At 44.5% G+C, this 12,570-nt stretch overlaps 2 protein-coding genes across 2 annotated transcripts in view; one reads left to right on the forward strand and one right to left on the reverse strand.

Moving 5' to 3' along the window:
* DNAH9 (dynein axonemal heavy chain 9) overlaps positions 1-12,570 on the reverse strand; it is a 123,661-nt gene that overhangs the window by 78,856 nt on the left and 32,235 nt on the right. Inside the window, exons 15-21 of the mRNA XM_075279483.1 lie at positions 11,367-11,502; positions 6,880-7,501; positions 5,742-5,964; positions 4,454-4,620; positions 3,341-4,211; positions 519-649; positions 157-283 (exon numbers count right to left, since the gene is read on the reverse strand). Coding sequence (XP_075135584.1) covers positions 157-283; positions 519-649; positions 3,341-4,211; positions 4,454-4,620; positions 5,742-5,964; positions 6,880-7,501; positions 11,367-11,502 — 2,277 coding nt within the window. The remainder of the gene's footprint in view (positions 1-156; positions 284-518; positions 650-3,340; positions 4,212-4,453; positions 4,621-5,741; positions 5,965-6,879; positions 7,502-11,366; positions 11,503-12,570) is intronic.
* LOC142210359 (E3 ubiquitin/ISG15 ligase TRIM25-like) overlaps positions 1-12,570 on the forward strand; it is a 95,333-nt gene that overhangs the window by 25,991 nt on the left and 56,772 nt on the right. The gene's annotated exons all lie outside the window — the stretch shown is intronic.

Below are 12,570 nucleotides of genomic sequence, written 5' to 3' on the forward strand. Positions count from 1 at the left end.
TCATGGCTGGTTTATGCCTCACTTGATATCTTTCTTCAGCCATCAGGACAGAATCAAAACACAGCAGTTACATTGGGGGACAATCCATCTATATGAGAAGATTAGTGGCTGCCATAATGTCATAAATATGAGGACAATCCTAAAAGTGGCACTCACAAGTTGCGGGTTGGTTCCATTTGACAAGATGTCCAATAAATCAGCCGAGGATATGAAGTAAAACCTGGGGAACGCCAGTCTCTTGGTGTCCAAGTATTCTGCCAAAGCTTTTTCACATAAAGATAACCTAAGAAACAAGAATCAGTAAATACAATCCCATGTCAGAGATGCAGTGTAAAGTATGGAAGAGGGAAAGAGCAGCAGCATGACCTAGAGGAGGATAGCAATCTCCCTCTGATCTCCACCGATAATACTGCAAACCTGGACCTCAATGGAGCAGAGCAACAGAGTAAAGCATGGGGGAGACAGATTAGCAGCCAGCATGGATTTGCTGAACACTGCTGAGTATATATAGACATTACCTGCCCTGGATATCCTCCAGCTTGTCGTACAGGCCCGGCTTGTTGGTGGCTTCTACAACGTTCGGAGTCCCATTAGCATCCTGGGCCAACTCCTTGAAGTCGGTGTCAATGCCTTCAAATCTCTTGGAGTCCTGGGAAGAAGAAGACATTTCGGTAGTGGGATACAGGAGGGGGCAACGTTCTTATGTCCCAATATTACTCCTGTCTGGTTATTGTTATTTCTTTATTGAGCACCAGGGGACTTTACATACATAACACAAAATACACAAACAAGTACTATAGAGGTCACATGACCATGTAGCTGCCATGCTGCCTGCACCAAGGTCAGTAAGGTCCAGGGCAACCAGAAACATTGTCAGATATAGGGGGCAGTAAGAGGAGCGATATAGACCCTGCTGTGACCTCACAGACCACTGACACACTGTAACAAACTCTATATGAGCAGGACATCGTCACCATCGATTTAGGATTAGTAAATCTGCCCTAGTGTTCACCAGCTTTTTGGTGCAACCGCTGGTGCATGTTGTTCAATAAATCTCCCCCAACAGGGGCAAGTGGCTCAGTGGTTAGCACTGCAGCTTTTCAGCGCTGAAGTCTTGGGTTCGAATCCCGCCAGGAACAACATCTGCAAGGAGCTGGTATGTTCTCCCCGTGTTTGCGTGGATTTCCTCCCATTCTACAATGACATACTGATACTGTAGGAAAATGTACATTGTGATCCCTATGTGGGGCTCACAATCTACATAAAAAACCCCCCAAAAAATAATAAAAAAAAACTCCCCCAACCGGTTTCAATTCAATAAGAGCAGACAAATGTTAAGGAAAAGCAAACTCTTATTGCGAATTTGCTTTAACGACTGACGCTTTATATGGCGCACCTATACAGTAAATTCTCAAAAAATACCATAAAAACAAAGCTATAAACCCGCTCAGCCCTCTGTCTCGGCCCGATCTGTTGAGCGGAGACTCTCCTTCCCCCTGACAGACTGCGCTGTTCCTCCAGTGTCTGAATTTTAGTGTCTTATTTACTTGATGTGAACATATTTCCTGTTTACTTGGATTTTATTACTGTCAGATTACGCTCCTCCGCCGCCGCACTAAATGCCATTTTACAAGGCTTCGGGCTGTCGCTTCGTAAAGAGACAAAATGATGGAATTTGTAACTTTTCAGCAGAAACCGCGGCTCCAAGTGACATCTCCACAGCAAATAAAATAACCGCTGCCTGCAGAAGACGACCGGGCCGGCGGGGAGAGAAAAAAAAGAGAAGAAAATCTATATCCTATCTCAGGGAAGCTGCACGCTCCATTTGTCAGGCGGCATCGGACAGGGACGGCTCAGAGAACGCGTCCCAGAGATCATTCCATCTGCAAGACGTCTTATTCTTCCTTTATAATTAAGAATCTGCTGCTAGATGAATTCTGGGGAAACGGGGAACTTATACAGGGATTTATGATCCCTATACTGATACTGATCTGCTAGAAGGTCACAAAGTAAGCGTTACATAGTGTCCAGGAGTACAGAGTATTTCAGGAGAGCAATGGGATCATCTTATAGGAAGTTACAGACTGTCAGTTACACAGTAAAATGAGCGGGGATCCCAGCAGCACAGAGTGTTTCAGGAGAGGAGTGAGCAGATCTTAAAGAGGAGGTCACAGAGTGAGAGCTATATAGTGGAAGAATTAGGGTTCCTCCCAGCAGCACAGAGTCTTTAAGGAAAGGAGTGTGCTGATCTGGTTGAAGGTCATAAATTGAGAGTTACATAGTGGAAGGAGCATGGTCCCCAGCAGCACAGAGTATTTCAAGGTAATATTGTGCTGATCTTGTAGGTAAGTAGTGACCTGTCCCCAGTGGCGTAACTAAGAATGGCGGGGCCCCGTGGCGAACTTTTGAGATCCTCTCCCACCCCCGAAGCCCCTGGCCTCCCCCCCCTGCATTTCTACACATACTATTACGCCCCATAGTGGCCCCTGCACAGACTATTACGCCCCATAGTGGCCCCTGCACACACTATTACGCCCCATAGTGGCCCCTACACATACTTATTACGCCCCATAGTGGCCCCTACACATACTTATTACGCCCCATAGAGGCCCCTGCACACACTATTACGCCCCATAGTGAACCCTATACACAGTATTATGCTCCATTGTGAACAGCCATGAACAATTATTATTCTCTGGGGTCTTTTCAGGCCCCAGAGTATAATAATCAGAGACCGGGGGGGACCAACATAAAAAAACTTACCTATCTCCAGTCCTTAGTGGTGTCAACCATCTTCAATGACGTCCAGGACGTCACATGACCTGGGATGCAAGTCCTGGTCATGTGACATCATGGACCTCACAAGGCTGCCTTCACACGGAGTAACGTCGGGCTGAATTTGTGCTTATTTTTACAGGCGTAGAAAAAAAAAACGTTGCGTTTACATGGCGTTTTTTTTACTATGAGCGTATACGATGCGTTTTTTTTTTTTTTTTGCTCGCATAAACGTATTCCTTACCTCTCCTGGGCCTTCAATCATTATACCTGGGGGTCTGAAAAGATCCCCCAAGTATAATAATAGTGCTTGTGAGGCCCACGATGTCACTTACAGATCCCGATCCCTGCCAGGATTGGTAAGTAAATAGGGCCTGTTATCGGCTGGAGTAACTCCAGTCGGTAAAAGCCTATAAGGAAAAAAAAAACGCAGCGATAGCGGCTGTCACCGAGCCCCCTAATGCCCCAGGCCCTGTGGCAGTCGCTACCCCTGCTACCTTGGTAGTTACGCCCCTGCCTGTCCCATCATAGTAGGGCGCACATTGCACATTACGTGACTACTTACTTCAGGCAGCTGTGATCGAATGTCATCGGAGCCAATGAAAATGCTTTCTAGATGGGACCAGGTACGCTGAACCTCAAACCAGATAGAGATAACGGAATCAGCGGTGGACAGTTTCTTCTGCCATCCTGAGACTTCTTCTAAGAAAAAGGCAATGTACTTGGAAGTCATTAGATTCTGGAGCTGAACTTGATTGTCCTCCAAGGTCTCGATAAGATCTTCATCTGATTTGATGAGGGGTACGTTGGTCCGGGGGTGAGGTTCATACTGAAAGTTCATACCGCTCCAGGTGGCATCGAGCTCCTTCAGCACCTTCTCCATGCCCATTTCTTTCACAGCTTTGTCCACAATGCCGCGTACTTCATCCTCAAAGTTATGGAGGTTGAGTTTTAGCAGGTCAGCAAGAGTGGTGTCTTCGTCCATGGTGAAGCGCACGCCGGTGGCTTGCATGAGTTGACTCCAGTGTCTTTCACGGATCGCCGGATTCTGAAGTTCTGCCACGGCCCTTAAAGACGTTAATATATTCTTCACTTGGTTGTCAAGTCCCGAAAAGGCATCCCACGCCCTCATCTCCTTGTCCAGATTTCGGATGTCTTTGGCGAATTTCTTACATTCTAGATCCATGTTTTCCACGTTGATCTCTCTCCACCTTGTTGTCTGCCAGTCATCCATGCTGGATGTCACCAGGCTGATCATGTCCCACAGCTCCTTGAGCAGACACACTTCCTTCCTACATTGCTTCAGTTGCTTGTAGTCTGGAACGCCGACTTCAAACAACGCTGCGGACTCGTAGATTGAAGCCATGGTGGCCTCCATTTTTTTGATTTCCATATGCTTGAGATCAAGTGTTTGGTATGGAGACATGCTGTCAAATCTGGGAACACAAATAGAGGCCTTGTAAATGACCAGAACCCAAAATAATATGGACACTGCTACAACCCACTACCCTCCATACTATGTAATATAGTGGTTGCCAACCGGTGGATCTAAAGCTGTTGAAAAGCCACAACTCCCAGCATGCCCTAACAGCTTAGTCGGCCACCAATTGTATATATACACATAGTAAGGATCTACTGACAAGGCTACCATGATTTGTCTTTGTATTACACACTTTACCTGAATGGGGCCTCCTTCCGGAACTTTTCTCTGAAATTGTGCTGCTCGACGTCAAAGGATGCGCAGTTCCTGCGGAGCTGGGTCACTTCATTGGCTTGCAATGGCGCTACCTGCTGCTTTACAGTAATGGCCATCTTCTTTATATTGTTCCATTTCTCTGGAAGTTCCTATAAATTGAATAAAAAGAAACAAGAAATATATGAAAGAGATCATCTACCTAACAGAGAGCAGATTACAAGAGGAGTTGCTGACGGCGCCCCCTGGTGATGCATTGAGTACCAGCTTGCCCCAGTGAGGTGCTCCCGAGGCCCAGGCCACAGACGCCACTCAGGCAGCATGTGACACAAGACTATAGAGAAAAGTTTGTCCAGCACTCTGAAGGTTAAAAATCAATCTTATGGTGCATTCACATGGAGTAACGTGCCGCGCGACCTGGCACGTAGATGCCGTGTGAGATTTTGCGGGCCTTATACGCTCCCATTGATTTCAATGGGAGCGTGGATCGTAAACGCCGCGTTATTTTGCGGCCGTGATTTTGCCAAGTTGACGGCTGTGAACATCAATCATGTGAGTAGCGCCTAAAGGGATTGTCCCGCCACATATCCCCTATGAGGAGAAGTGGCCGATTTCTGGGGGACTGATCGCCGGGTCCCCACTGATCAGGACAGGTTACTGAAAATCCCCCCAAGGCCCCCTTGTGGAATGGAGCACCAGTGCCGAGTCTGCAGGAGATTTCAGTCCTGGCAGACCCATAGAAGTGAATGGAGCGCTGGTCACACAAGTGCACTGGTGCTTCATTCACAATGAGGCCTGAGGGGAATATTTGGTCATCTGCTGTTCTGTTCACCTGGGGACCCTGTGACCGGCCCCCCTGCGATCAGACTGTCCCCTGTCCTATGGGTAGGAAAAAAGTGTCCATAAATGGACAAGCCCTTTAAGAGCTTTAACCTCTAAAGGCAATTAAACAATGGCTACATTACAATCAATTCATGTAAATTAATTAGTTAAACTGATGTACAAGACGTGATCAGAACAGAGCTGTATTGTTTCTGTACCAGAACAGGATAGTTACCGCATTTCAGCAGATGTGCAATGCATTAGCCCTCATGTTCTTCTACAGTTACTCCTGTCACAGGTTTTGATATTGCACAATCCAGGCTGACTTTTATGCCTTAGAATGCTGGACAGATTGGGAGATTTTCGACCCACTCCTGGTTTTGGCTTCTAGATACTGATGTAAATTACTGTCATGTGGAAATGGCGAATAAACTGTGACTTGTGGACGTACCTCAAGCTGCTTATAGACTTCATCAGGGAGCTCCTGCTCATACACCTTCAGGAGCTCTATGGTTTGCTTCAAGGGCTCGAACAACTCATCGGTGCTGCTCTGCCGATCCTTCACCGCCATGAGGTGCCCCATTATTTCCACCAGACCATTGTAGTCGCCTTCCTTCAGCTGCTTACCCAAACCTTGCTCTGCCACCTTGATAAACTCTTCTAGATCTGCCAAACTGAGAACAGAAATAAGAAAGTCATATTCTGCTTCTCTGTCTACTTCAGCCGGATTGCCCATTGTGAATACCATTTGTAGTTACAGATTATTATACATATTTTGTATAAATATAAATATATATAATATATATATATATATATATATATATATATATATATATATGTATATATATATATATATATATATATATAATATATATATATATATATATATATATATATATATATATAATATATATATATACATACATATATATATATATATATATATATATATATATATATATATATATATATAAATTTATATGCATTTTTTATGTAGATTGTAAGCCCCATTTAGGGATCACAATGTACTTTTTTTTTCCTATCAGTATGTCTTTGTAGAATGGGAGGAAATCCACACAAACATGGGGACAGCATACAAACTCCTTGCAGAAGTTATTCCTGGCGGGATTCGAACCCAGGACTCCAGCGCTGCACGGCTACAGTGCTAACCACTGAGCCAGCATGTTGTCCCATATTATTATACTTTTTATCGTTTATATTGTAGAGATCTGGAGTTACAGATTGTATCCTACTTCACAGTTCTGCAGGCTGTCATTGGAAACAGTCACCAAGCATGTTGGAAGACAAATCCCTAGCAAAAGAACTCATTGGGGCAGATTTATTTAGACTGGTGTTTGCCCCAAGGGCCACCACTGATTTAGGATAAGGCTCCAGTTAGGATGTGGCGTAGATTCCCATTATAGCTGGCATGAGTTATGATGAATGTGTTTGGAAGATTCGTCCAAGCCCCAATCCTCCGCACTCCGCTCATATGAGGAGAACAAGGAACAAGCCATAACGTCAGATGGTTCCAGTATGTGCCGATTTTGTGTGGCCCCCTCCTCTATATACTCCCCTCTATCTCTTACCTGTTTGTCACGTGGTCAATAAGATGCTGCTTGAACATCAGGCTCCACCTCTTGATCACATTAAGGAGGGCAGATTTAAAGGGATGGGCATCCACCCTCATCCAACAATCGAACACATTGACTGGCTCCATCTGGTTGGCCTCTTCATAGATTTTCTCATAGGAGTCTATCTGTTCTCTGAATTGCAGTAAGGTGGGGGGTGTCTCTGGGACCCCATCCTCAGCGTGAGCTTCTATCTCCTCCGGGGTCAGTACATGACCATATAAGAGGAACTGACGCATGAATTCCTTGCGGTCATCCACGTACAAGTAAGAATACTGGTCGAAAGAGTTTCGATATTCGGCGCATGTGCTCATCATGTTTTGGACACTTTCCATAAGGAAGTTACGCATGTCTGCCAAGTCCGCCATGTCCTCCATATCTGCCTGGTAGTTAGGGAAGGAGCTGGTCTGGGACAGCCGAGGAACTAAGGAGGAAATTTTGTAGATATCGTTGATGAGACCTTCTATGATGTCGTATAATCCATCGCTGATTCCAAGATCTAAGGACGGTCGGAAAACCATATCTGGGATTACAAGGTCCAGCTGTACTTCAAATAAAGGAGAGAGGCTTGCCTTGGCATCTGTAAGGAGAAGTACATGGTGTAAGGTCATCACAAGAGGAAACTCACCAGGACTAGACTAGTGAGGAGCTCTGGAAGAACGGAGATGTGTCTCATGTACCAAGAGTGGAGAAACTTAAGGAGTCCAAAAAACTGCAGACATGTGACATAAAGTGGTGATCATGGCGGTAAGAAGTCACTGTCAGTCACCTCAATGAGAAATACTCCTGCCAGTCTCTGTCTAGGCATGAATGACTGATAGCAATATACTGCTGCTTGTGCACAAAATGAGAAGACTGACAGCTTGACACATACTGGCCATACACAATGCATACAGTACACATACTGGCCATACACAGTGCATACAGTACACATACTGGCCATACACAGTGCGTATAGCACACATACTGGGCCATACACAATGCATACAGTACACATACTGGCCATACACAGTGCATACAGTACACATACTGGCCATACACAGTGCGTATAGCACACATACTGGGCCATACACAATGCATACAGTACACATACTGGCCATACACAGTGCATACAGTACACATACTGGCCATACACAATGCATACAGTACACATACTGGCCATACACAGTGCATACAGTACACATACTGGCCATACACAGTGCATACAGTACACATACTGGCCATACACAATGCATACAGTACACATACTGGCCATACACAGTGCATACAGTACACATACTGGCCATACACAGTGCGTATAGCACACATACTGGGCCATACACAATGCATACAGTACACATACTGGCCATACACAATGAATACAGTACACATACTGGCCACACACAATGCATACAGTACACATACTGGCCATACACAGTGCATACAGTACACATACTGGCCATACACAGTGCATACAGTACACATACTGACCATACACAGTGCGTATAGTACACATACTGGCTGTACACAATGCATACAGTACATATACTGACCATACACAGTGCATACAGTACACATACTGACCATACACAGTGCATACAATACACATACTGATCATACACAGTGCATACAGTACACATACTGACCATACACAGTGCGTACAGTACACATACTGGCCATACACAGTGCATACAGTACACATACTGGCCATACACAGTGCGTATAGCACACATACTGGGCCATACACAATGCATACAGTACACATACTGGCCATACACAATGAATACAGTACGCATACTGGCCACACACAATGCATACAGTACACATACTGGCCATACACAGTGCATACAGTACACATACTGACCATACACAGTGCGTATAGTACACATACTGGCTGTACACAATGCATACAGTACATATACTGACCGTACACAATGCATACAGTACATATACTGACCATACACAGTGCATACAGTACACATACTGACCATACACAGTGCATACAATACACATACTGACCATACACAGTGCATACAGTACACATACTGACCATACACAGTGCGTATAGTACACATACTGGCCATACACAGTGCATACAGTACACATACTGGCCATACACAGTGCATACAGTACACATACTGGCCATACACAGTGCATACAGTACACATACTGGCCATACACAGTGCATACAGTACACATACTGACCATACACAGTGCATACAGTACACATACTGACCATACACAGTGCATACAGTACACATACTGACCATACACAGTGCATACAATACACATACTGGCCATACACAGTGTATACAGTACACATACTGACCATACACAGTGCATACAATACACATACTGACCATACACAGTGCATACAGTACACATACTGACCATACACAGTGCGTATAGTACACATACTGACCATACACAGTGCATACAGTACACATACTGGCCATACACAGTGCATACAGTACACATACTGGCCATACACAGTGCATACAGTACACATACTGACCATACACAGTGCATACAGTACACATACTGGCCATACACAGTGCATACAGTACACATACTGACCATACACAGTGCATACAGTACACATACTGGCCATACACAGTGCATACAGTACACATACTGGCCATACACAGTGCATACAGTACACATACTGACCATACACTGCATACAGTACACATACTGGCCATACACAGTGCATACAGTACACATACTGGCCATACACAGTGCATACAGTACACATACTGACCATACACAGTGCGTATAGTACACATACTGACCATACACAGTGCATACAGTACACATACTGACCATACACAGTGCATACAGTACACATACTGGCCATACACAGTGCATACAGTACACATACTGACCATACACAGTGCGTATAGTACACATACTGACCATACACAGTGCATACAGTACACATACTGACCATACACAGTGCGTATAGTACACATACTGACCATACACAGTGCATACAGTACACATACTGACCATACACAGTGTATACAGTACACATACTGACCATACACAGTGCATACAGTACACATACTGGCCATACACAGTGTATACAGTACACATACTGGGCCATACACAGTGTATACAGTACACATACTGACCATACACAGTGCATACAGTACACATACTGACCATACACAGTGTATACAGTACACATACTGACCATACACAGTGCATACAGTACACATACTGGCCATACACAGTGCATACAGTACACATACTGACCATACACAGTGCATACAGTACACATACTGACCATACACAGTGTATACAGTACACATACTGACCATACACAGTGCATACAGTACACATACTGGCCATACACAGTGCATACAGTACACATACTGACCATACACAGTGCATACAGTACACATACTGACCATACACAGTGTATACAGTACACATACTGACCATACACAGTGCATACAGTACACATACTGGCCATACACAGTGCATACAGTACACATACTGACCATACACAGTGCATACAGTACACATACTGGCCATACACAGTGCATACAGTACACATACTGGCCATACACAGTGCATACAGTACACATACTGGCCATACACAGTGTATACAGTACACATACTGACCATACACAGTGCGTATAGTATGGATACTGGCCATATACATTGCATATAGTACGGATAATGGCCATACAAAGTGTACATGTAATGTGCTCCTCTTGGCCAGGCTTAGTTACAGTATTGCTAGTCACGGAGTTTAGAGCCTGCATTTTTTTTTACTAAAAGGGAATTAAAAAAGTTAATAAAGTATATTAAAAATGTTCCCCCCAAAAAAACACTTAAATATTACTATAAAAGCCTAAAAAGGACAGATTATTAACAAAGCAATATTAAACCTGCTGCCAAAGATTTTATGTTATCGTACACCCCACAATTTAGCTGAGGTACCATAATGCCCTGCAGGTTACTCATTCACGCTGTGAAATCACCATCATAGACACCATTATAACCCTCCGAAGTGATGCCTAGATGTTTTATAGCTCAATTCTTCCCATTATGGGGTATAATAGTACGTACATGGGCCACTATGGGGTATAATAGTATGTGCAGGGACCACTATGGGGGATAATAGTATGTGCAGGGACCACTATGGGGGATAATAGTATGTGCAGTGGCCACTATGGGGGATAATAGTATGTGCAGAAGCCACTATGGGGCATAATAGTATGTGCAGGGGCTACTATGGGGTACAAAACTGCGCAGGGGCCACTATGGGGCATAATAGAGCACACAGAAATGCAGGGGAGGGGGGATCTGTCGGTCGAAGTCTTCGACGTCAGTCGGGGGAAGGTTGGATGGCAAAAGTTCGCCACGGGGCCCCGCCATACCTAGTTACGCCACTGACAGGTCCCCATACATCATGGCATATTCCATTAATATGCCATAATACTAACTGTGCCTACCCATGTTATCCAGGATGAACTTCAGGCTGCATTCAATAGCGTTAAAGAAGCCGTCCAGGACCATGTCGTCTATGTAATCCACGTACGCTTTCCATATGTCAGAGTCGGGGTCGGCTGAGAAGAGACTCATATTCTCCTGAAACAGAAAGGATTACAATCAGAGAAGTCAGACACATTTTACCTCTGCGTCCCCCACAGACATAGTTCTCACTTCCAGTAAAAATGTAAGCATGAGAAATGAGTATCTGGAGGGACGAGCGAGTGTCTCCTCTGTACAAAAATCAGTTTTTCATTACTTTTATAACCTTCCACAAAAATGACTCACATAAGGCAGAAGAGGTTCATTGTGATGGAATATTAGACTTTAGGACGTACAGTCCCCAGACAACATAATAACCCTGGATATTCCTGCTGGGCGGCAGGGGCTGAATAGCTGCACAATTCTCTTTTACAGTTGCTGGAAATCAGATCAGATGTTGGTATGTTCGGCATATTGGGTACAGTACACATACTGACCATACACAGTGCGTATAGTACACATACTGGGCCATACACAGTGCATACAATACACATACTGGCCATACACAGTGCGTATAGTACACATACTGACCATACCCAGTGCATACAGTACACATACTGGGCCATACACTGTATATAGTGCACATACTGGCTGTACATAGTGTGTATAGTACACATACTGGCCATACACAATATGTATAGTAAATATATTGTCCACTTCTGAAGACAGCAGACATGTCTTTATACCCTAATACATCACCCACATTACAACCACAGATGCGGGATTCTTCTTTTTTGCATCCATTTCTTCAGGTTACCTCATCAGTCTTAGGGTCCATTCACACGGAGTAACGTGCCGCGTGATCTGGCACGTATACGGCGTGTGAGACTTTGCGCGCCGTTAGAGCTCCCATTGATTTCAATGGGAGCCTGGATCGTATACGCCTCATTATTTTGCGACCGCAAACAGTGCGCAAAGTCTCACACGCCGTATACGTGCCAGATCACATGGCACGTTACTCTGTGTGAATGGACCCTTACATAACATCACAATTCCTTGCCCTACAACATTAGCCAATGCTGAGGTGGTCTATGGTAGCTAATGGTATATCTTCCCTCATGACATCACTACATAGGACCACAGTGGTCACTTGCATAGTCGGTGTATTTACAGGGTACAGTAACC

This window comes from Leptodactylus fuscus, chromosome 6, assembly GCF_031893055.1.
Source record: "Leptodactylus fuscus isolate aLepFus1 chromosome 6, aLepFus1.hap2, whole genome shotgun sequence".
NCBI classification, from domain to species: domain Eukaryota; kingdom Metazoa; phylum Chordata; class Amphibia; order Anura; family Leptodactylidae; genus Leptodactylus; species Leptodactylus fuscus.